The 26,897-nt window shown below is 34.4% G+C and overlaps 1 protein-coding gene across 4 annotated transcripts in view; it reads right to left on the reverse strand.

Moving 5' to 3' along the window:
* The window catches only part of orion (chemokine-like protein orion), an 82,237-nt gene that overhangs the window by 24,808 nt on the left and 30,532 nt on the right, over positions 1 to 26,897 (reverse strand). For 3 of the 4 annotated variants that reach the window (XM_089636804.1, XM_089636805.1, XM_089636803.1), the window contains exons 3-4: positions 16,430 to 16,571; positions 15,124 to 15,261 (exon numbers count right to left, since the gene is read on the reverse strand). In XM_089636804.1, coding sequence (XP_089492930.1) covers positions 15,124 to 15,261; positions 16,430 to 16,571 — 280 coding nt within the window. Of the gene's footprint in view, positions 1 to 15,123; positions 15,262 to 16,429; positions 16,572 to 24,985; positions 25,942 to 26,897 lie in introns of those variants that run through there. The other variant, XM_089636806.1, reaches the window with a different exon arrangement.

Raw genomic sequence — 26,897 nt, forward strand, 5'->3', positions numbered from 1 at the left:
ATTTTACCCCTCGCCATTATCTTCTCGTCTATTAATTCCTATGTCTGTGGGGCTTATTCATTTTGGCAACAAAGTAAAAAATCTGTTCGCATGTCTAACTAAAAACTCTCGAACAGTTAGTTATATCGAGGACGTTGTCAAATTTTCACACCTTTGTAGTGTGTAGTATATTTATTACTAGGTCAATGCAAATATTTTGCGCTTGTAATTTCATTTCCATCAGGAGCTATGGAACTTTGAAATATCCATCTAACCGTCAAGTAATAAGAAAACACGCAATATTGTAGATAACCTAAATATTTTTCAATTATTGTTCAATAAGAAAACATTTTCAACATTTTTTTGGTTTAACTGAGGATTGAACCTTCCTCCCCAGGGACTGTAGTCAACACCGCTAACACCTAAGCCAAATCCTAATTGGATAGTATCGACATTTATTTCGTATATTAACTTCTGTAAATTTTTAAATATAATGTCATCCATTTACCATTGGGCAGGTGTGTGTAGGAGTGCCAGTTAGAATGCATTGTCATCGACAACGAGCCTATCTGCAAAGTTTCAGACGATCGGATGCCGAGAAGTGGGTTAATTTCCACTTCCAAGATTCTGTTTCATTCATTTATTCATTCAATGAAGAAAACAAAATCTATTTTCCCGCCATTTACTGTTGCTTCGTTCCTTTCTCATAATTCGAGGCTAGGCTCGAGATTTTTCGCGTATTTGTATTCAAAAATACAGTTGAATATAGGGCGAATCCGGGTAGTAAAGCTAGTATTACAATATATTATATAGGATTTTCCAATAAGAGGTGTTATTTTGAATAGCCCGCTATTTCGGTAGATATTACTTTTGAAGCCTTCATTTTTTGACATTTGACAAGTAGAAACTACGACATTAATAAAAATGGAACGATACACGCTTCAACAACGCATTGAAATTATTAAAATACACTTAAGTGAATCAAATGCAAATTATCTTGAGTGATGAGGCCCATTTCCACCTCGGTGGCTTCGTCAACACGCAAAATTGTCGCATCTGGGGCTCGGAAAACCCAAGAGTTATTGTTGAAAAGCCTCTCCATCCTCAACGTGTGACTGTTTGGTGCGGTTTATGGTCCGGCGGAGTCATTGGACCTTACTTTTTCGAAAATGAGGCTGGAGCAACAGTTACGGTGAATGGATTGCGCTATCGAGAGATGATTAATATTTTTTTATGGCCGGAATTGGATGGTATTGATCTGGACAACGTTTACTTTCAACAAGACGGCGCTACGTGCCACACAAGCAACGAAACCATTGATCTTTTACGATTGAATATCAAAATAACACCTCTTATTGGAAAACACGTATTACTCATCTAAATTTAGAATACGTAACTCTGCCGTGAAAGTATAAACAAATAAAAAATGTATGTGTTCGTTTCAACAACCGTTGCAAATTGTTCTACAGTACGTATATTATGCATATGCATCGAATGCTAACTGTATATTATTTGTATAAGGATTGTACGAATATGGGAAACGTAGTACAATATATGTAATGTACACATAGTTAAATTGTAGTTCTGTAGAACATACGGCAACAATAACTTATCTATTTCGTTGAAACAAATTAATTTTCTTTGAATTTTTTTACGCCGAATTAGAAAAGATTAACAGATTCTCGGAACGCTGAATCTAGTCAGTAAATTATGACAATTAAAAAATGGGTACAACAGAGGGAAAAATTCACACACCAGAAATCTGCGTTTTAGGCATGAGCAACAATAAAAAAATGTAAAATAATTTATTAAGTAGTGCTGAATTAACATTACTATTTTCTACCTAGTGATGTACAAACGGGAATATTCCTCGACCTAATATAAATTTCCCAAATTCGGGAATTTATTTTGTTTATTACGAAAGTTTCTCTGAATTGTATTTTCTTTATCTGGTGAATATGTATTATAGGTACTTAAAAAGTTAATTGACAGTGAAATTAGTTTTTCGATATCTCCCAAAATGGCGAAGTTATGAGCTTTCAAAGTAAACTTGGGTAAAACATATACATATAATATATGTGTTGTGACGTCACACGAGACATAATTCAATAATTTCATAATTCGAATGAGAGTGCTGCAGTACTTACTGATGTGCATCATACGCTTATCGGCCAGCCACAATTATCAACATGTTGACATTTGAAAAAATTCCATACTCAACACTCAACATGCTCTAAGTAATATGATACTTTGTTAATAATATGAAATTTTATTATTTTTAAATACGTTTATAAGACAAGGATAATTATTGCTTATAATTATTTGTTATCCTTTATGCTATACATAAAACCTTGTCTTATAAACGTTAGTTTATCATTTAAAAATAATAATATTTGACAAGTCAAAAATATTTCACCAATAAATGAAGATATAATATGTCTCGACGCCATCTAGTGAGAAATTTAGCACTAACAAAGCCTTTCCTACAAAAATAAAGTTGGTTGTTTACAGGTGAAAAAATATAATAAGCAGTAATTGTTTATTGAGGTACTAGTACATATTGAATCATTTGGCGGGTTGGAAATAAGCCGAAATAGCTCAGTGGATACAGAGCACCTGACCGGACATCAGAAGGCACGGATTCAATTCCCGTTGGCGGCATTTATTTTCACTCGGGAGAAATTTTCAATTTGTATTAGTATTTCGGATGACTGCTTGCTTGATGGATGATTGCTTATAATTATTTTTTTAATATGAAATTTCGTTGTAGAAGGGCCTAATCTGGATTTCACATTATATGAAAATTATCGCATTGTTCCCCGTTTCGGGAATATTCCCCAAAAATAATGTAATTTATCCATCACTAGTTGTACCAATTACCGATAGTCGATTATCTTTCAGCATTGCAATGCACGATAACCGCAGTAATCTTTGAGATTATTATGTATACAAATTATTAAAAAAGAGTTGTTGAAATGAAATTTATGCACTAATCGCTTTACCACTAATTTACCAACCGATTATAATAATCGTACAACTTTCCATCATATTATTTTTCTGTCCCTCTATAAATTTGACTGATAAAAAATAAATATATAGGTACCTACCTAGTTGTCCCTGTTTTCTGTAGAACGTTTTTTTTTTTTCAATTGTTCGATTATTGAAAGTATAAGTACGGTTATCGATTAAATACATAATTGTAATCGTTAACATCAAAGTATAAATCGTTGCGTCACTAGCAAATCTGGAAATCCACAGAAATAAGAAATATGAATTCTGGAGTTCAGTAAAGATTTTCCAGTGAGCAATTACCTCCAGACTGAAGGCAGACATGAGGAAGTGAATAATGTTTCATGCCCCAATTAGCCGATTATTTGCATTCATCATGCCAATTCGTAGGAACGATTACATCTCAAAATATCCCAGAAACCTGATGGTAGACTGAACATTACGCTCTGGTAAAACAACTTCAATGAATTCACTACAGCAACAAAAAAACTAAATGTGGTCATATTCTTTGAAATTAATGATTGACAAGGCGAATTTTTTTACAATTCAGTTTTTTTATTGGTCCTGTAATACCTAGAAGAATCATCAAGCTATACAATTATAGGCGTTATTACGTACTAATATCTTTTCGAAACGTGTTCCACTAGCGATAATCGGTGCGCAATGCGCGTAGATGTAGAAACGTAGAACGTAAACGTAAAATTAGAACCTATTTTTTCGCTTCACGTCTCATCTCTAAATATAATAAAATAGAGTCGTTTGTCTGTTTGTGCGCTTAGTTCTTCTAAACTACCAAGGATTTTGATAGGGTTTTCACTGTATTTTAGATAATTTCTTTAGGAAGGTTTATGTATATAATACGTGCATATTATATTTATAGAAAGTATAGAATAGTCAATGTTTTGTAATCAAGTCGTAAAAAAAATATTTTTGGGCGCTTACATTGCAAACGCTGGCTAAACCATAAGAGATACATCAAAATAATGTACTACGGAATTGTATATCTTAAAAAGGCCTACAGAATAGTCCAGCGTGGTATATGTCTATCTCCTAATGATAACCCCCAGCAACGCCGGGTTAGTGCCAATGTCAGTAATACATCAATAAGAAGATAAATATAATACATCAATAAGAAGATAAATATAATACATCAATAAGAAGATAAATATAATACATCAATAAGAAGATAAATATAATACATCAATAAGAAGATAAATATAATACATCAATAAGAAGATAAATATAATACATCAATAAGAAGATAAATATAATACATCAATAAGAAGATAAATATAATACATCAATAAGAAGATAAATATAATACATCAATAAGAAGATAAATATAATTTATTTATTTATTTTATTTATTTATTTATTTGTTAAGACATACACAGTACAATAAGATACAGTTAGAAATTTTTTAGTTATTACATAGTTGTAGTACCTATTACGTATGTCCATAAAATGTCATTACGTAATTTCGCCTGAGATTGTTATAAAAGGAAGGAAGTGTGTGGATAGATAATAATAAATGAATTGAAAATAAGAATTATAATAAGCTCACGAATTGTAATTGACTGTTAATACATAGGAGTTTTGAAAAATGATGTGAAAATATTTTTGAAATTTGTCATGCTAAGAAATTTAATAAGTTAGTTTTGTATGTTAGAAAGGAATCATGAAAGATGTCTAAATGTAGTAATTTTTCGTAATGGGTGTATGTTGTGATTGCGCGAGTAATTACTGAGTTGTTTGCTGCATTGGTATTGTTGGCTTCAATATGAAATAGTGTAGTGTGCCTGGTACGCCTCGTTGGAACATTTAAACCAATGACGGATAGTAATTCGGGACTATCTATTTTATTATTTAGCAGATTATGTAGAAACAACAGGTCTGACAATGTGCGTCTTTTTTGTAAAGTTAACATATTATTTGTAGTATTGTTGTATTTCTTGAGTAAATGTTTCGAAAATTTATTCTGTATACTTTCTACTAAATCTATGTATACCTTATATTGAGGATTCCATATTGTGGAAGCATACTCCAGTGGACTTCTGACCAATGAACAAAACAAAATTTTCAGAGTCTTAGCACTTTTGAAAACTTTGCATATTCTTAATAAGAAACCTAGCATTCTGTAGGATTTAGAAATAATGTGTTCAATGTGCTTGTCAAAAATTAATTTGCTATCTAAGTAAACACCTAGATCTTTACACGTAGACATAGGTTGTAAAGGTTTGTTATTCAAGTTGTATGGATAGATGATTTTGTTTTTATTTCTAGTAAATGTAATCGAGTGACACTTAGATATGTTTAAGGACAATAAATTTGATTCACAATATACGCACAAATTATCAAGATCGCTTTGCAATTCCATACAATCGGATAAACACTGTATAGCTTTATAAATTTTCATGTCATCCGCGTATAAAACAAAGTAACTATTTTTAAAGCATACGGAAATGTCATTTATATAAATATTAAATAAGAGTGGTCCAAGATGCGATCCCTGGGGCACACCTGAGATGATTTCCGTTAAGCAAGATGCAAAACCATTGACAACCGTGATTTGGTGCCGATTATTGACGTATGATGCGATCCATCTATAGAGGTCACCGTGAATTCCTAGACCTAATAACTTTTGTAAAAGAATATAATGATTAACACGGTCAAATGCTTTAGAATAATCCGTATAAATGGCATCTACCTGGCATCGCATATCCATTTGAGCATGAAGAAAATTTGTAAAAAATGCAAGATTTGAAGTTGTTGAGCGATTTTTCATGAAGCCGTGTTGATTATTTAAGAGTGAGGGTGAGATAATAGAATATAATTGATCGTAAACAATTTTTTCCAATACTTTACTTAGTATCGGTAATTTGGATATAGGTCGATAGTTCGAGACATCATTTTTACTGCCATTTTTATATATTGGGGTAATCAGGGCTGTTTTCCATTTGTCGGGAAATGTTCCTTCGGATAGCGATAGTTTGAAAATAACAAAAATGGGGGGTGTCAATTGTTTACTACAATAATTTATGAAAATCCCTGGAAGTTGATCATCCCCTGGTCCCTTTTTGATATCAATGGACTTGAGATTTGAATGTGATGTCTTCATTGATCTCGATTGAGTTGATTATGCTATTTGAATTAGAGCAAAGACTGGCATTGCTTGTATGTGCAGGTTGAGCATTCGAAAATACAGATCCAAAATACTCAGAAAATAAGTTGGCTACTCCTCTACTGTCATTAGCAGTTTTTTCACCGTAAATCATATGATCAGGGATGGCAGGAGATTATCTTTGAGAATTGACGTAGGACCAAATTTTTTTAACATTGTGCTGTATACCGGATTCTATTGTAGAAATGTAGGTTTTGTAAGCTGCTGAAGCGACTGTTTTTTGCCTTTTGCGAAGCAATGAAAATGAGAGATAATCAAGGGGGTTTCGATGGCGCTTCCATTTTCTAAAGAATTTTAATTTTTCGTTTGTTATTTTTATTAAGGCTGCCGTGTACCATAGTGGGTATTTTCCAGATTTCACAACTTTCTTAGGAATAAACGCTTCGATAATCTGTTCAATTATAACATAAAACGAATTTAACGCTGTATTTACATCTGGTGCATTTATAACGGTTGACCAGTCGGTTTCTTTCAGTCTCTCATTGATCTCTGCATAATCTGCTTTATGGAATAATTTTATTGTTCGAGGAGTTGAGAGGGTTGCAGTAGTGGATGGAAATTCTAGTTCTACAATCAATGATTTATGATGAGCATCTTCTTTAACTAATGGGTGGTCGGCAAGCGACACATTAACTGAAGTGTTACAAAAGACGAGGTCCAAAATTCGACCGTATTTGTTAGGTAAATGGTTAAATTGGGTTAAATTTGCAAAAGATAAGCAGTTAAGTAACGCGAGTGCGCATTGATCTCTATTACTTGGCATTTGTTGATTATTCCATTCGATATTGGGCATGTTATAGTCGCCAATGATTAAAAACTTGTCATTGGGAAAACGGATTGTTAAGTCAGAAATAGTATTGGTATGACTAGTAAATAATGCTAATCTTTCTGATGATGTTAATTTTGGACCGACGCTAGGTAAATATACGCAGCACATATGAATATTATAACAATGACGATTCGATTTTGATGTATTGACAGTTATCCAGATATCCTCAGCGTCTGATTTCCAAGAGCGAGGGGTAACAAAAAATTCTTTTTTAATTGCTATGAGTACGCCTCCGCCAGTTGATTTGCTAGTGCGGTGTATATCCCTATCATTTCTGTAAACAGAATAGCGATTATCGAATAATTCCTCATCTCGGATACTATCAACCAACCAACTTTCGGTAATGAAGATCAAGTCATAATTATTGAGCAGTATATTTTGATGAAATTCCAGTGTTTTCGAGCGCAAACCTCTTGAATTTTGATAAAAAATTATTAATGAATCATGCATTGAGAATTTTCGGTAATTACATTATTATGTTCGGTTTCTGTAGAATATATTTTAAGAATATTATATTCTAGAGTTACGTTATTAGTCATGAGTCCACTGGGCTTAGCAAAGCACAACATACTATTATTATCAATTAAAGTGAGTGAGTATATTATAGAATGTAGTAGTGAGCAGTTAGTGTAATTATTAGCATGTGGGGTTAATGTAAAAAGGGTGATGTTGAAAAAATTATGAAAAAAAATACGAAAAAAATAGTAGTTATGAGAGGATAGGTGGTTTAACATTGCAATGGTAGTTAGATAAGGTTTTTTAGCTGTAATTCGCATGAGACGTGTATGGGTGGTGATGTTTCGTTTTTCCGTAGGTAGATTTTTGCACTTCTTATCCATAAAAACTGATAGTTGTTTTCGTTTTTAAAGGCTTTAGCGCACCTCAATGTAGATTTATTCTTCCGCGTGAGATGGTCGTTGACGAAGATCCTCTGGTCAGCTCCAACCATCCCGATGGCCTTGGTAGTGATTCCTTTTCTTTTCTTGATGGCTGCGACAAATTCGTCCTTCTTCTTGCGGGAGGTGAATTTGGCGATTATGTTACCCGGACGTCCATCTGTCGTGACTTGTGTACGATGGCGCTTACTGATTCTGCTAACGTATTCAATGTCGCTTTGATGGAGAGGGCATCCAATGACTGTCGCGATATTCGACATCATGGTAGGTAGATTCTCATTGGTGGTCTCAGGCATTCCATGTATTTCTATATTGTTGGATAGAAGTTCCTGGTCCCTTTCGTCGTTTCCCCTCTCTAACATGTAAACTGTTTGTTTTAATTCTGAGACCTCCATTTCTAGCTTATCAATTTTAGCTAATTTTTCGTTTATAGTAATATTATAATACATCAATAAGAAGAACATAGTATTATTTGTCAAGATGTAGGTACGACGTTTATTTATTAATTTATTAACGCTCTTTTTAGGGGATTTTACAATTTAACACACGATTAGTAATGCAATACAATTAATACATTTATTTTATAAGCAATAATTATTAGCCTGAAACACTCATCCACATTGAAAAATCTCCTGATAAAAGATACATGACGCCAACGGGACTTGAACCCGTGTCCTTTCGATTTCCGGTCGACAGCTCTGACCACTGAGCTATGGCGGCTTATCTCTTATCCGCGAAAGAATTCAATATATACTAGTGTTTCATTCAACAATTACTGCTTTGTAATTTTTCAAGTTACTAACGATGTTCATTCGAAAGATAAATTTCTGGTAACGTTTGTTTTTGAAAGGTAAATAGAGGCAAATATTTTTTTTATAAATACTTCCAGCTTCACGAACCCTACAATTATAATACCCCGTGTTTTTTCAAGGGCTTGAGCTAATGCATTATTAAATTAATGTATGTGTCTACCTACTTACTCAATTATATATCAATGTGAGTTACCATACAGAAAAATACTTGTTTCCTGTTTTCTCTACGCGCACGTAATATTGGTCATCAAAAATAATTACAAAATGGTAGGTATACATGCCGGATATATTTTTTTATTTAATTTTGGATTCCTCTGTCACTTCTATAACTCTCCTGTCATTAAAAAAATCTGGCAAACTTGTCGAATTCCGCTGTATCCAAAGGCTCTTTAAAAAAAACAATACTTGATTTCAACTTCTCTATCTAATGGAGACAACTATTTAAGCATTGGATTTAAGTAAACATGCATAAAATAGGCTTTTACTGTTTAGTTTGGGTTATTTTATTATTATTTTTTATTATTGAATGAATAGTTAAGGCGAAGCTTAATGCTAAATCACTATTTTGACTAATTTTTATAACGAATTGGTGTACATTATGAATACCAAAAAATATGCTTTAGATAAATTGAAGGTTTTCCTATCGTTTCGCTTGAGTAGAATACAAATAAAAAATAAAATACTCAATAAAAAATAAAATGTAAGCTGCTAAAAAAATATTTTCTAATTAAACGCGTAAAGGAAACAACTTTTAAAAAATACAGTATTATAGCTAAGATTATCTGTGACAGTTTCACTTGATTAACTTTTTGCTTTCTTATAAAATTATTTACAAAATAAATAAAAACCAGTTTTGTGCTTGAAATCGAACGTTTCTATACTCCGTTTGTCAAGCGATTTTAATGCCTATTACCTACAATATAAGGTATACCAAGAATATACACATTTTTGGCTTGTAGCTTCCTCTTCATACATATCAACAAACAATTCCTGCTAAGCCAATTGAATTGGCTTGTCAACAGATGCTTAAAGTTTAGTTACATATACATAGAAGAAGTTATTTTAATAATTTATGCGTATTTCCTAACCTTCAAACTTAACTTTGATTGACAAAAAATGGAACTTGAGTTCATCTTTTCCATCTCCCATCACATAAATAGTTATTTCTTGTAGTAATTAAGTTAAAACCAAATTTATTTTTTGCGTACAGTAGACTTTGACAAGTTTATCAAAATCTTCACATTATTGATTATATTATTAATGTTACCTTTGCTTAGCGCTATGATAGAAGCTGGGAGCTTTTGACTCCCAAATTCGGAAAAGGAGTACGTATTCTACACGGCGAAAAATAAGTACTCGTAATATTAATTTATTAAGAATCAATTCATATTATTCCTAATCCTGTTAAAAACGGGATTGCAGGCCCTTAACGAATGAATAAAAAACTGATAAACTTTTATTAAACTACGACGGTATTATCACGATGTCGGAACATGTGAATCCTAATACGAGTATTTTCGCATTTCGTCATTTTATATTATCAAGGCAAATGCAGGTGCATGAACACGTGTTCCGATATATTAGTAATTTACAATAAGTTTATCAGGAAATGGCTTGCAATCCCGTTTTTAACCGAATTATTAATAATTCTATTAGCAATACTCATCTTTCTCCGTGTATGAGTTTTAAATCAACTTCAACAACAGGCGATTTTTTTCCCATTTATTTTCATATTGGCAAAGCACCTTGCTGTAAACACAAAGAAGGTTCCAGTTTTATGATAACTACGCAATTTATCATTTTTTACGTTTACGGAAGATTAGAAAAAGTAAATTATTATTTTACTGACAATCTTATATGATAATAAATATATATTTCTTAACAAACTACTTTATTTACTGCCTTACCAAAAAAGATATTTTTCTAATTTACAAAAAATATCGTAATTTTTCCTCACATTTTCACATTACACTCTATGGAGTATCTGGTATACCATATTAAAAAAAAAAATTGAGTATAAAGGGTTAATATATTGTATCATTTCATACCTAAATAAAGGTAGTGGTGCTGAGCGGTGATTGTTCATTTGTTCGTCGTTCATTGATTGGTATGGCTATTGGGCCCTTTGTTTTGAATCTATTGCTTATGCTACAAACGCCTTTGTTTTCCCACATATTGTAGGATGACTTTTAATAACGGAATGCAAAAGTACGAGTCATGATATGCATAAGTTTTATGTACGCATATTTCGAATTGCGATTAAAAATAATAGTCTGGTAATGTGGATATGAAAAATAATCATCTGGTAGTGTGGATGTGATATATTTTGGTAATCGTTTTTAAAATGTTATCAAGCGAGTAATGCTTGGTTTACAGCGGTCGATAGGTAGAAATTCATTAGGAATATGTGCGTTAATTAACGCTAAGTGAAAATGTTTGTTTGGTTGAAAATGACCATGACATTCTGGAGTGGTCAATATATTCATTGCGCTCCGTAATTAGAGCGTCGACAGAAATTCATAAAATCATGTGATCGCTATATTAAAAAAAAGTAGTTAGTTTTAAAGTTTACATCACCCTTGCACTGATATCATACATGGTTTTACCGGTGACCGGATAAATCATCACAATGATAATTCATCACATCTTTAAAAAGTTATATAAAGTCATGGAAAGTGATGAAACAAAAACTTTATTAACTGGGTTAAGTAGGTTATGTTAGGTTAGGTTAAAAAAAATCATCGTTTCTAATGACTTTATATCACTTTTTAAAAGTGTGTTGAATTGTCACTGTGTTGAGTTATCATGGAACCGGTTTTACAACACATACGCCACTTACAAAAAAGCTCTTAAAAGAAAAATTTCGGTCGTGATTGCTTATGAAGCTCTCGCTTTGATTTCAAGTGCCCAAGCTTGTCACCAAAACAATGTTATAAGGTAAAAAGATAAAAGGTGATTTCCTTCGAATAAACTTTATAAGAACCTAAGAAAAAAAGTTACCCTGTGACTTCGTAACGATCACGACATCTTCAGCAGAAGTAAAATGGCGACACTTGCTACAACACACAGCTGAGCAACGCAATGAACTGGCAATGATAAAACATATTTAACCTGTTAACAGTACCTAGTAGAATTATTAGAAATATTTGGATGTAGTTTTTTTTTTCAATACTTTGAAAGAATTTTAGGTTTATAAAGGTGTGTTCCGTACACAATGAACCAATACAAAAAATACACCATTTTAAAACATAAGTCAACATAAAGTTTTACAAATAAAAACGTGTCTTCAAAAATCAAGACACTACAAAAATCACCTTTCAAAATACAAAACATAGCTAACGCAATAACGAGTAGCTATTATCGAATGAAAAAAATAGAGCGCTAAGCCAATAATACTACCAATTGGATAACGAAATAACTACCAATTTATATTCGGTCTGGATTGGGAGAAAAAAAAATCTGAAATCAATGTATCTTCATACATTCGTACTAAACGAAAGGTTAATAAAAGTCAAGCGGGTGTTTCGATAGTACCTACATGGTTTTCCAATAAGTGGTGTTATTTTGATATTCAATCGTACAAGATCAATGGTTTCGTTGCTTATGTGGCACGTAGCGCCGTCTTGTTTAAAGTAAACGTTGTCCAGATCAATACCATCCAATTCCGGCCATAAAAAATCATTAATCATCTCTCGATAGCGCAATCCAATCACCGTAACTGTTGCTCCAGCGTCATTTTCGAAAAAGTAAGGTCCAATGACTCCGCCGGACCATAAACCGCACCAATCAGTCACACGTTGGGGATAGAGAGGCTTTTCAACAATAACTCTTGGGTTTTCCGAGCCCCAGGTGCGATAATTTTGCTTGTTGACGAAACCACCGAGGTGGAAATGGTTCTCATCACTCAAGATGATTTGCATTTGATTCACTCAAGTGAATTTTAATAATTTCAATGCGTTGTTGAAGCGTGTATCGATCCATTTTTACTAACGGCGTAGTTTCTACTTGTCAAATGTCAAAAAGTAACATCTACCGAAATAGCGTGCTATTCAAAATAACACCTCTTATTGGAAAACCTGTTGAACCAAGTAGTAATGACGATAATATATTGTCACAAGATTGTGAAGACCATCTATTCTAGGTAAGTTGTAAATAAATTACTCGAAAAAATAGCATGTGAAATGGAGTCAGCGTTTTGACTAACTTAATTTATAATTATTTTTAAAAAATATGTGAGACATTCCTAAGACAGTTTTATGCTGCTGCCACACGCAAAGCTCACATCAAAAGTTAATGTACAGCGCATCATCTTTTCTACCGACACACGACGCTATCAAATATTTCTTCCTATGGTAGGAGAGGGGGTCAGTTGAATTCGAGAGTGGCCGAGGAACATAATTTCATCTGTCAAAGTGACAACTTTACTTACTGACAGCTTGAGCACGTTTTCGAAATGGATGATACTTGTCGCCTATTGCTGGATCTGTTGGACAGCTCATCCTCAGATGATGATGCCGCCAACTATATAATTATAAATGCTATTTATAAACTTTTTAGATTTTAAACAATCTGCGCGTAAATAGCGCATTTTCACATAACCTGACATAACCTCTCCGTCGAATCAGGAAATTCGCAGTTCGCACGCCGATCGACGAAAGCGACATATAATAAATTATTGTAAAATAAGCTCAAGTCGATTTCCAAAAATGTCAAAGGCAAAGGCGGCAAGGACCAACACCAGGGCAGGGAACGAGAAGAGAGCACGAGAGCTGACGAGAGCAAACCAGATTACCCAGGAAAACAATTGAAAACAATCAACAAACGAACAAACTAGAAGCTTCTCTATGTAGGTATCAGGCCGTCCAACTTTATCAAAAAACCGAATGATATTACCATATAAACATACTGAGTTAAAAATATGATTAATTTTGAAAGGGCGAAAATTTGTTTACTTCAAATTCAAATATTGATTATATTTATATTTTAAATATATGTTAAGTATGTTTGCCAAATAAAGTTTTTTTTATGTTTCTAAATTTACTAGCACACATGACGATATGAGCTAACATAATAAATAAGAAATGCATTATTAGGCTGCTTATGTCATGGCTGTCAAAGGGAACACGGAACTTAGTCGGTAGCTCCGCAATTAAAATGACCCCCTCTCCTTTTTACGGCGGAGAGAGGGACGCATACTTTTCAAATATCGCGTCGGGAGCGGTTACGTAAAATAAATTCGGTTAGCGAAGTTCAGAACCACACTTATAGCGCGTTATCTTTTTACGTGTGTCGGGTCTGTATGGGATTGTATGGCGAGCGCTATTGTGCTTTATATTATCTGTTGATGTGAGCTTTGCGTGTGGCAGCAGCTTTACTCTTTTTTCTTAACTTTTCCGTACGGAATTAAGAATCGATAAACGTTTGATGTAATTGGAACCACTGATTTGATGAATTTCGAAGTCGGCGGCCCCATTGTGCGCTGGTCGGGGTAAGGTTAAAATGACTTGTTCGTACGGAACTAAGAATCGATAAACGTTTGATTTAATTGCAACCACTGATTTGATGACTTTCGAGGTCGGCGGCCCCATTGTGCGCTGGCCGAGGTAAGGTTGAAATGACTGGAAAGTGGAAACTATTTTTTCGCTTCATGTCGCATTTAAATATAATACATCAATGGGCGTACCAGTGGCGGTTCTTCCCTTAGGTCAATTGATGTTTGACCCCCCAAAATTATAAGACACAATAATAATAAATTATGTGCATAAAAACAACTGGTCTTATTCTTAATTTATTTTAAATGTACCGCGAAACAGCAATGCTGCGAGCGGCGGCGAAGAGTGTCGAACAGTGACATCTGTTGTCTCTAATAGAAGATTTCATTCTCAAGTCCTCACGATTCGCTGGGTAAATTTGAAGAATGTCCCTTAGTTGGTATTTTCTATCTCTATGCGCGTCATAGAATAAACGAGATGGCACTATGTCTTTCGTCGAAGTAAAAATTAAGTCCTGAAGAAAACTTAGGGACGCTTAGGTCATGGCCGTGAGGGAGACAGGAAGATGAATATTATATGTTTTAAAGAGATGGTGACATAAACATATGTCGGTTTTTAATTTTACATGCTTGTCGTATGTGGAACATTGGTTGTTTTTCAATTGCTTCGCACCCAGTATCATTGGATACTGCGGACGGGCGTTTGAAACTCTGTGTATCTTTTATCAGGAGATTTTTCAATGTGGATGAGTGTTTCAGGCGAATAATTATTACTTGTAAAATAATTACTTCATTGATACCTATTTGACGATAAGCTGCTGATAATGGAGGTCACAGAGATATGTTACAACGGAGCTCTTAGTGGCAGAGCTATAGTTATACAAATACGACAAAATAGATGTGAAGAAAATAAAGAAATGACCTACCTTCTTCATGATATTGAGGATCACACCTCCAGATCTCACGACTGGCGTCCTTCAGAGCACTCTTCACGGCGGCCAAAGACAGGGTGGTGCGCTCCTGGAACCTTTCTCTCATCAGATCGGATTCGCGGGTGAAGTTTCCTGGAGGGTTAGACACAAACATAAGCGATACAAGCACAGAACACATAATTTTATTTTCTAGACGGTTTTTTTCTTAGCTATGTATATTCTGATGAAGATTCGGAAAGTCTGGAGAAGCCATATAATCATTGCGTTGGTCGAGTTAGGTTGAAACGACTATGTCGCGTCGACCTCTCGAAATTGGCAAAAGTTTTGCGAGCTCAATTTTTTTAATGTTTTCCATTCGTTAGGAATTCAGGAGAACTAAATTAGCCACATTGTGCAATAAAACAAGACGTTAAAACTATTGGTAGAAAATCCAACAGTTCAAAGTTGGTTCTTCAGCCTAACTAACAAAAGATAACCAAAAATACTAATTTCGATTGCGGGTCTGTCTGTCGATTGTTCAATGATCTTAGATTTGCTTTGAATTTAAGTGTCATTTAAAATCGGAACTGACTGTGTGAATGAACTGTATTTCAAAACTGGAACTTGATGTGTCAAGACTTCAGACTATCCCGTGATTTTTCATTGGTCTGCGCTAGTATAATACGTTATGATTATATTACGATATGTATGTATTTAAAAAATGTATGGACCAGAACTGAGGTCAAGGTGAGTCCAGTAAAACTAGTTTGATTTTATGTCTTCTAACCTAACCAAACCTAAACTAACCTAACCCAAGCCAAGCTGACCTGACCTGGCCTGACCTGACCTGACCTGACCTGACCTGACCTGACCTGACCTGACCTGACCTGACCTGACCTGACCTGACCTGACATGACCTAAATTTAATAAAACATTGTAAATGAATTTATTTTGTGAATACCTCGCATGCGTCCGGAGCCTGTGGGACAATGCTCGGAGAAAAATGAGTATTGCCAATTGATTAAGAATCTCTTAAAATTATTAGTAATTCCGGTTAAAAACGGGATTGCAGGCCTTACGAAAGAATTAACAGGTTTCTGATAAACTTTTAATAAATTACGAATATATTATCATGGTGTCGGAACACGTGTTCTTGAAAATGGGATTTTTTTAATCGCTGCCAAAATTCTTTATATCACCATGATATAAAGAGAGGCAAATCGATAAAATATTATTAAAATATTGTTTTGATAAGGCCTTTGAATTTATCGTGGAGGGCAAAAAACGATTTCTCTCCGTAATATAAAATTTCAACACTAACCTTTCCCGTAGATCTTCAGCAGCATCCAGGAGAACTGTATCATGGTGTACCCCTTGATCTCTGTGAGGGCGATGGTATTGTACATGTTGAATAGAAGCTGGTGGGGTGACTGCTGCAGACTACACAGGTGGGAGTTCGCATCCTACACACACAGCAAAAAACCAAAATTACTTACCGATCTAAGAATCACAACAAAGCATAAAAAAATAACAAATCATTTTTATATAGCTTTAAGGCTTTGTAGTAAGTGTTCAAAGATGGTTTGAAAGGGAGAATGTAAATACGAATGTTAGAGGGAGCGCGCTAATATTTAAAAAACGATAATAATAAATAATAAAAACGAGAAAATTGTGAAAATATTTAATAAAACACGACACTTGAAATAGACCACAAATCTGTCCGCAAATGCTTAAGTTGCATATAAAGATATACTGTGATTTTTTTCACACCTGAAACATATTTAATATAGATATAACAGAACAAAACGTGTTTTTAATAATTTTCGGAGCTTACTTTGCAATTTTTTTTCTATCGGGGGAATTTCGTGTACCTAATTAACGTTTCGGCATTACAAATTTATAGATATTAATAATAATAATAAAATAATACTTGGATGACTTGTATAGCGCCGTTTTTGTGCAAAACACCTCAAGGGCGCTGGTATTATCTTCAAATATAACATATATATTATTAAATTTAGGAACTTCAAGTATTCAAGAGGTAAGGTAAAAATTAGGAAAGCGGGGGCTTAAAATAAGACAGTTTACCTCAAGTGCGATTTACACTAAATAACATGTTAAAATCATTGAGTTATATAAATAGAGACGTATATAGAATAGTAACTCGGTCGGTGGCCGAGTTGAGATCGCGCTTGGGTCCCACTCGGGCGTAGTGTGTTCAATTCCTCGGCTGGCTAAGTCCTCCATCACAACACAAGTAACATTTTCAGCTTACTGTGGTGGTAGTAGGAGATTTTCAAATATTGTCAGGTTATTCGTAACCCGGGATGTTTGTCTTTCTTTTTTATAAAAAAAAAGTATATTCCTTGCAAAATTAGTGTAAAATATTGTTCCCGTGCGGGAAGTAGGAAGGGGGGTGTGGCGGCTGTCGATGTCACCCCAATCCTTGCGACCGCGAACGAACTCAACGAACGGAGCCGCCGCGGCCGGTGACCGCCCGCCGCACCAGGGCAAAGAGCATTTGGATTACCAGCACCCCAACTTCAATTGCTCCTTGAGTTTTTCTACATTAAAAAGCTCATTTACACGACTACTGCTTATGGTAACTACGAACTACTGCATACTAACTAATAATTACTGCCTATTTACGAAACTTAAACCGATGAAAGGTTATACGATTGCTTTCCCTAACTTTTCCAGTACAACTTGTACAATATTTCAGCGTGCTTGTCGGCATTTTTAAGTTATCACTTATCACCGAAGACCTGTACCCGGCGAGCGCTTGTAACCGATTGAAGACCGTGGTATTTCACAGCGGACAACTAACCGATGTTTGTGGCCCACACTTCAAACGCCAATATTAGCTCCATTTATATTCCTCAATGGTTAAAACAGTACAATGTGAACTCTTGAAACCTCCATAAAGAAACTTTTAAAAACATAATAAGGAATAATGTCATGTTTGTTGCACATTTTAACTACCTATCCAAAATACCTAATCTAATCCAACTAATACAACATTTTACTTGGACGAATTCGGGTCACTAAAGAATAGTGCGAATGAGGTATTACGAGAGATGGAATTCTGATCCGAGATATATTAAAGGAGGAAGGGATAATGCAGAAAACTCCATAAGGCGAAGTAATGCAAAATCAAGTGTTTTGGTTTGAAAATTTTATCGCTTAGAAATATTAAAAAACTTTAATTGAATACTGAGAGTAGAACACATATTGGCCTTTGAAATTACCGAGCATAAATGGGCTTATGCCCAAAAAAAATAAGTATAAGGCCTATAAAAACTGCTACAGTGCAAAATCTCCAATTGCATAATGTGGAAAATTTAATTCTTTAGAAAATTATCGTAAAGCATGAAAATATTTATGCCTAAACTTCGAAAAATAAAATAAATAACACTATTTGGAGGTGTTTTTTTGGACAAATCAAAACGGGCGGCTGGTAAGGAGTGTTATTGTCAGTGGCCCGATCCCGAATGTTACACGACGTTATGCATCGCCAAGATAATAAAAAAAATTATGAGAAAAATAATCGTTTATTTCTCCTTGGTCGAAAAATAAAAGAAAATTATAACATTTTCCTATTGCGAAACACACAAGTGTCGTTCTCTAACAATCGAAACACCACACAAATATTAATATTAATATTAAAAAATAATTTAACTATTTTTTTTAGGATATTTATTGTCTTTTCCGATTTTATGTCCGGGTTAAATCTTCCCCATAGGAAAAACTAAACCCTTCCACACACTCTTCCACAAATGATCATCTAGTCAATCAACATTATGCAAGTGCATTATATAAGCAAAATAAATACAATACAATACAAGAACAACACGTCAACTCACCAGAGATCAAATGGAAAAATAATTAATTAATTTAATTAATGGTATTCATAATGTACACCAATTCGTTATAAAGATTAATCAAAAACTCATTAATATCCGTGTTGTTATAAAACATAACAACTAGGTATATTCCGTAGCAACAATGCATAAATAAAAACAATAATTACATAAATTATTAAAAAATAAATCATTTTATTTATTTTTAATTGAAGGTTGTCGTGTTTTGAACCTCTGATCTCAGGGTCAAGGTTTTTATCGCTGTGCCGAGAGGTTGTCAAAAAGGAAGTTGTTGCGCATAATCTAAAAACCATTAGGTACCTACTACAAATACTCCATGTACGAATGTGTAGGGTTGGATCTCTCATATATAACCATTTAATTTATGCGCACATTTCCGAGACACCCACGGAATAACAAGGAGATAATAATACCATAAATTGTTTCTAAACCGCTTCCTGTGGTTTTGAATCTTCCTGATAAAAATTATTTAGTCGTCAATGATTATATATTAAACAAAATCGGACGTCAAAAGAGAAACTACAATAAAATCAGCAGTGGATACTTTACCGACGGCTGTGAACGAAACACGGCGCCTAACTCAAAATGAAGGAAAAAAAATTGCAAAATTGTCTCAAATCTTTGGACCTACCCTAGAATATTATGGGCCATACACAATTAAAAGTAACCATGAATTGAAGATCTAACAGAGCATCGCAAATTCTGTAGATCCCAAAGACTGCGATGGGAGAAAAAAAAAAAAAAAAAAAACTTTCAAGTTTTCAATGTACAAAAACTTTATAAAAAAATACTCCACTGCCAAACATAAATACTCAACCGAACATCTTTTGGGCGGAGAAAAATTTAATTTAATGTGGCGAAACTATACAGGGTGTATCGGCAAGTACCCGACAAACTTTAACCAGCTATTCCTCAGCACATTTGGAGTAAAAAATGTTATGGGCGCTTTGCTGTCCGGTAACATTTTTTTTCCATTAAAAACAAAAAATAAATAAAAAATCCACACTCCGTCACTGTCATTTGCATTGAATCTCGTGTTCAACAGCTGTTATTAGCAAGTGTGTCAAAAAGTGTCCTCGCTCTTTCGTACACACAAAATAAATAATAAATGTATAATATAACTCATATGCATATATGTCAGCGACATGTCATTGGTACCAATTATTGTACTAACTTTTATAATTTTGTAACTATTGTCATCTATGTAATTATGTACTGTTTGTTTCTGCAATAAACAAAAATAAAAATAAATAAAATAAAATAGTTAAAAATTAGACGAATGGTGCCGTGCCATTTCGTTGTGATTGTAAAAGCGCGCCAACGTAGGTACGTACGTACATTATTCAACGAAACTCGAACAAAATATTGCCAGATGGGTTTTCAAACTTTGACAAAGGATAAAACATTGGTGACATGTGGTGAAAATATGAATAATAAATTTTTTATTAAAAAAAATGTTACCGGACAGCAAAGTGCCCATACCATTTTTTACTCCAAATGTGCTAAGGAATAAGCTGGTTAAAGTTTGTCGGGTACGTGCCGATACACCATGTACTCTACCAAATCAAATAAATAAATAACAGAAATTAATATATTTACAAATAAAGGAAAAACATGACAGTGAGAACAAAGTGGTAATCAACTTGTAAACAATTTGAAGATAATGTAAAGACAACAAAAACTACAGGCCACTTCAGAACACGAAACTGTGTCCCGGTGGAAGTGAACATAAATAAACCACCCACAGCAGGCTGAGTGGTTAGACTGCGTGGAAGAGGATTGAAGGACTGAAAGAGAATCGAGGGACCGTAGCCAACGAGTATTGACCTCTGCTTCTTTTTTAAATTGTAAATTCGGAGCTCTAGTCAACATAAGAGTACCAACTCGACACACAAGGCTTGCACACTTTTTTTTAATGTCGATGTTTAAAAATAAGTTATGAAGCAAATTCCTCGCCTACATTATATAGTTTAGAAAACGAATATGCAACATTTTTAGTGAAAACCAAAACAATTTTTTCACGAAAAAAATATATGTGTGAAAAAAAAAATATATCTGATAATTTTTTTCATTGTTTGATCTAGTCTCGAGGAAAACTACAACAATAAGGCTACAGCCATAGACATATTAATTCCTATGTCTGTGGCTACAGCCTATTTCAAGAAGTGGTCATTGTCGCTTTGGCAGGACGGGTTGATACTGAAGCCGATATTTAGCCAAATTTATATTTAGACAAAACTGCATAATATATTCAACTCTGTCCAATAAAATACACATATTTAAGATGTTTTGCTGAATAGATATGACTAAACCCCGGTTTTAGTGTGAAACACGAGAATTATCATGCATCCCACCGTTTGGTTTATTACAATAACCGCATATCGGTTGTCCAAAGACAAATTGCTGAATACAACACTTTTTCGTCGTTTTATTAATACCGTATCTAGCCGAATATTTATTCGTTATATTGTTTTCTTTAGATTCTAACATCACCAATACTTTCTTGAATACACTACTTTTTCAATTGTTTCAATGTGGGAAAGATTAAAAGGTTACGAGAGTTACGCCTGGGCCTAATCTACATAAATTAATTCAATTCATTATGTGGATTTCAAATCAGAAATGGATTCCAAATAATGTATTTTATCATTCTGAGAATAGATATTTAAGCATAAAAAAAATACTAAAGCATTTATGTATTTGCATTCAATGTTTTCATTTTTGACAGTCCATAAAAAATACTTTTCACATTATGTTACTAACTTAACTTGTGATGTATTATTTACATTAATTTCGTGTTTAGCAAAAATTGATAAATTTTAAATGCGAACGTGTAAAAAATGTAAATAATTTAATGGTATTAATCCGATTTCACGTAATGTTTACGCAACTGTTTGCAGGTGGTGAAAATATTCAATACATTTACGTGTTTCCTGGAAAATATAAATATGGCAATCATGACGGCTATATTATTGCGTCAATAAAAAATTGTTGATATTATACAGGGTGACTTACAATGTTCCCTCTAAGGTGTGAAGTGTGCGGACGCACAACTGTTAAGAATTGTCCGCAAACATGTTTTCGTCCTCCAAACATCTTAAAGAATCTTCAGTAAGAAGGAACATTACATATTAATTTGTGGTAAGTACATTAAGAGGAAGCTACAAGCCGAAAATGTGTATATTCTTAGTATACCTTATATTGTAGGTAATAGGCATTAAAATCGCTTGACAAACGGAGTCCAGAAAAGTTCGATTTCAAGCACAAAACTGGTTTTTATTTATTTTGTAAATAATTTTATAAGAAAACAAAAAAGTTTCGTAACATCCTTGTATACGACAATGAGTGGAAAATTTCTTGAATATCTCGTTATAACTGACTTGACTTCACTAAATTTTCTCTTGTTCAAAATGACTATTACCCAAATATCTTAGTATTAGTATACCTATGTTGAGAAATCAGTCTTTAAAATATGTGAGGAATCGACGCAATTTTTCCATTGCTTTATTCTTGAACATATCTCATATATTACGAACTTAAACTAAAAACATCCTGTATTGCAGTTAGAACCGATATTCTGAAGTTCGGCCCTAAAATTCAGCCAGACCCGTTCCGAGCCCGTACATTGCCCAATTCAGAACACATTTAGACACTGATAGAAGCCATCTACAAGTATTTTAACCTAGTAATGTGTAACCCAAACAACCTTAACCTATCGGGTCTGATAATCTAATATTATATATTTATTTTGAAATATTCCCGCTTGTCTTTCAGTTTAAAATTATCGAAAATATATTATAAACTTTGAAATGCAAATAGAAAGCTTGACACGAGTTTTCTTTCTTTCAAAAATAAAAAAAGACAGAACGAGTTTTATGAAGTGTCAGCCGATTACAGATATAGCACAACGTGACTCAAATAGCTTTTAATGTTTCGTGACAAATAGAGCACTACGTGGCCCGAGTGGTTAACGATTTTTTTAAACTAGCCTTTATTTTAATAACAATAATCATCACTTATGTTCTAGGATGTGGGGAGGTTAGTGCAATCCACACGTCCCATTATAAACATCGATTGTACAGTAGATATATGAATATAAAGATTTTTTTAATACAAGTAAGTGTGAAAATTCATAAAAATGATCAGTATTAATATGTCAAGACCTAAGCAGAAAACAACCCTAACTAGAAAATCAAATCAATTCCAATTATTACGAGTAGTCGCATCCCTTTGGGGGTATTTGGATAAAGAATAATATTATTTAGCTTATTAGCTTTTACCCGTGGCTTCGCTCATGTGGTATTGGGAACAAATTACTGTACAAAATATAATTCCACAGGGGTGAAATGTTTTTCCGGGATGAAAAGTAGTCTATATCACTCCCAGTCCTCAAAGAATCACGTCGATCGGTCGCTCCGTTGCGACGCGAAAGAAGGACAAACAAACAAACAAACACACTTTAGCATTTATAATATTAGTTAGGATGGAATTATGGCTCACCATTTTCGCGCAATAAATTTAAAATTACTAAAAGAAATTACCTACAATCAATTATTGTGCAAAGTGAAATTGTATTTTTCTATATTACGACACACTTGTAGAACATTACGATTATGCACAACCGTTCACAAAACAATTAATCATAAAAACGAATCATTATTTTTTTACATTCAAATACAAAGTAGATGGGTAGGTCTATGTTATACGGGTGTATCGGCACTAACCCGACAAACTTTAACCAGCTATTCCTTAGCACATTTGGAGTAAAAAATGTTATGGGCACTTTGCTGTCCGGTAGCATTTTTTTTTCAATTAAAAACAAAAAAAAATAAAATTTCCACACTACATCACTGTCATTGGCATTGCGTTTCGTGTTCAACAGCTGTTATAAGCAAGTATGTCAAAAAGCGTCTTCGCTCTTTCGCACACACTAAATAATAATAGTTAAAAATGCGACGAATGGTGCCATGCCATTTCGTTGTGATTGTAGAAGTGCGCCAATATAGGTACACACGTGCATTATTCAACGGAATTCGAATAAAATATTTGCCAGATGGGTTTTCAAACTTTGACAAAGGATAAAACAGTGGTGACATGTGGTGAAAATATGAATAATAAATTTTTTATCAAAAAAAAACGTTACCGGACAGCAAAGTGCACATAAGATTTTTTACTCCAAATATGCTAAGGAATAGCTGGTTAAAGTTTGTCGGGTACGTGCCGATACACCCTGTATAACGGGGAATATTGCTGAATGTAAGAACATATTACCTACAGGCTACAGTAGAGGTATTACTCGTAGGTATATTATTAATATTTCCACATTAATTTACTGTTCCGGCACTTGCAGACCTTTACAAATATTGTTATCTACTTTGCTCGAGTTGTTGCGATATGTTTGCATTTGACATTAACATAAATAACAAATCCCTTCGATATAATATATTCATTGATAAGCTTTTCATGGGAACTTGGTAAACTAACCTATCCGCACCTCTTTTTTATTTAGATATTTCAATATATTGCGCAGTGTGCGATATTTCATCATATCCCCCTGTATCTGCAATATTAATTGGGCGGAGTGGTGCATCCGTCTAAAACCAATTTATAAATTATTGCAAATTAGTGCATTCAAATTATGAGCAATAACAGTAAGGGGACGAATGGCAATTCAATTGTGGCAGTTGTGGCATTAACACTCATGAATTAATTGATACTTGCTTATACTATATATGTTATAAATACGTAAGTAAGTCGAAGTCAGTCGTAAGTTCAATATTTCTCATCCGACGTAGGTAAGTTCTGAGAGAGATTATGTTCGTTTTTTTTACAAATACGGCGACATAAAAAAATCTATTTAAATAAACAGTTTTGATTCATGTCTATCGCGGCGATTCAATAAATCGCATTGATAAGTAAAGATATTTTATGTATCACGACTTGTGTGAAGAATTAAAAGACGTTGTTATCACTTAATAATTGACATGAAAACCTACATTTCCTTTGGTATGCTTCTGCAGGGCCTGCAAATAGAAGTTGGAGTGCGCAACTAGACGGTTCATGCGGTCCAGCGCCGAGGGTACAGAGTTGGTGGGATCCTCCAAAATCGTCTCCGCCAGGTCTTCCCAAGCTTTACCGCCTGGCCCGGGCTGCGCCAGGAACCGCCTGAAGCTCTCGAACAAACGGTCCACCCCGGCACGCTCAGAGCTGAGCTTCGCCCAAACCCAAGATTCATCTTTAGGATCAGTCTCTTCCAAATGACTGAAAGGAAAGGCCGCTTCGACACTGTCGCAGAAGACTTTAAACATCTTGCCTAGTTCTTGATCTGGCCCTGGGTCGCTCTTGTCGCGGACTTCTTGCCATCGCGGGTCCGCTACGTTCTCCCACAGCTCTAGCTCTGTCTGCAGCAAGTTATACCTCAACTGGCAGGTTTGCGTGAGACCTGTCGCCTTTGGTTTGTCCAGCTTCACCGACACCACTGCCCACAGGAGCACACTCACCCAGACGAGGCCCTTCATGGCCCGCGCTGATTTCAGAGGGGATCAAGTGTCAATCACTATCGCCAGTTATGTAAATTAGGCAGCGCACTTAACTTTGTCACTGTTTATTACACTCGCGCTGCACGACCGTAGTATACGAGTGGGTCTCCCGAACTGTCTGTGTCGACTTGTGCACTGTGTTAGTTGTGTCACTGTGAAGACGGTAGTTAGCGAAACCAATTACCTCGTTAGTCACTACCTACTACAGCTGTAAGCCGCTGATTCGAGGAATCTCCTCATGTCTAACTTTCACAACAAGCCAAAGTCTCCGCAGGAGTATTGCCACCTGCACAAAGGAGTATGTGCGCGGAATGTACAGAATGTAGCTCGCAGCTGATAGACAACAAAGGTAGCGGTACGTGGCAAGCAGCGCGCGCTTGGCCAACTGAAAGGTCTCAAGCGGACTGACTGCAAATGACGGTGTGTGCGGTGTGTGGTGTGACGGTGATGAGAAATTATTGCTTCGACCCCTACTACTATAAGCTGTAAACCCGCGGCTACGTTGCCAAACAACGTGCCGTGTTTTGATTAAACGTGTAAACAAACAACATCGCTATTTTGATTTGATTAAAAAATAAACACCACAAAATATGTAAACACTGCCCTTATGCTATTGTAATTTTTTGATAAACAAGTTTTAAGTGGTTCATGTAAAAATGATTCTGAAATCTGACAGACACCGCACAGTGGTAGAATTCGTCTCTTTGTAGTCAACAAAGGAAGCGTTACGGCGCTTTGTTGATTCGACAGCGTTGGTGTAAAAAGTACAATTACCAAGATAAAACATTGACCAGATAAACAATGCTGTTAAGGTTAAGTAAATGGCTCTCTGGCCAAAACTAAGCGAGTAATATTATAAACTAATATAGACATGCGTCATTGAAATGTAAGCTAAATGGACACTGTATTTAGCAGATTTAACACAAAATATTATTAGCAGGAAGAAATTTCTAATGAGTCATTCATTATCCTTTTTTATAACAATATACTGACGTAGGTATTTTTGGCATTTTTCAGGAATTTAAAAATTACAGTACCAAGTACTTTTTTTACTTTATATGGTTATGTGTACTTATCTAGAAATCATCAACTGCACCCATCAGAGTATCTACCTTCAGTTAAAGGAAATAAATGAGTTAATTTTTATTAGTTAAGTAATTGTAATTTTCTAAAGTGTTAGAAGACGATTGCTTTGATTGTCTCAGAACAGAATTTTCTAACGAGGTAACGTATATTACATGTTTGTATTTACTGTAGGTAGGTACCTACTTTGTGTAAATATCAACTGAATTCTCAAATACATTCTACAACTACCTAACGGAATGTGAATCTCTAGATCTGTGTATGAACAGGAGAAATTTCTCATGTT

The sequence above is a fragment of the Hesperophylax consimilis genome, chromosome 10 (genome assembly GCF_061612785.1).
Source record: "Hesperophylax consimilis isolate HC1 chromosome 10, BYU_Hcon_1.0, whole genome shotgun sequence".
NCBI lineage: Eukaryota > Metazoa > Arthropoda > Insecta > Trichoptera > Limnephilidae > Hesperophylax > Hesperophylax consimilis.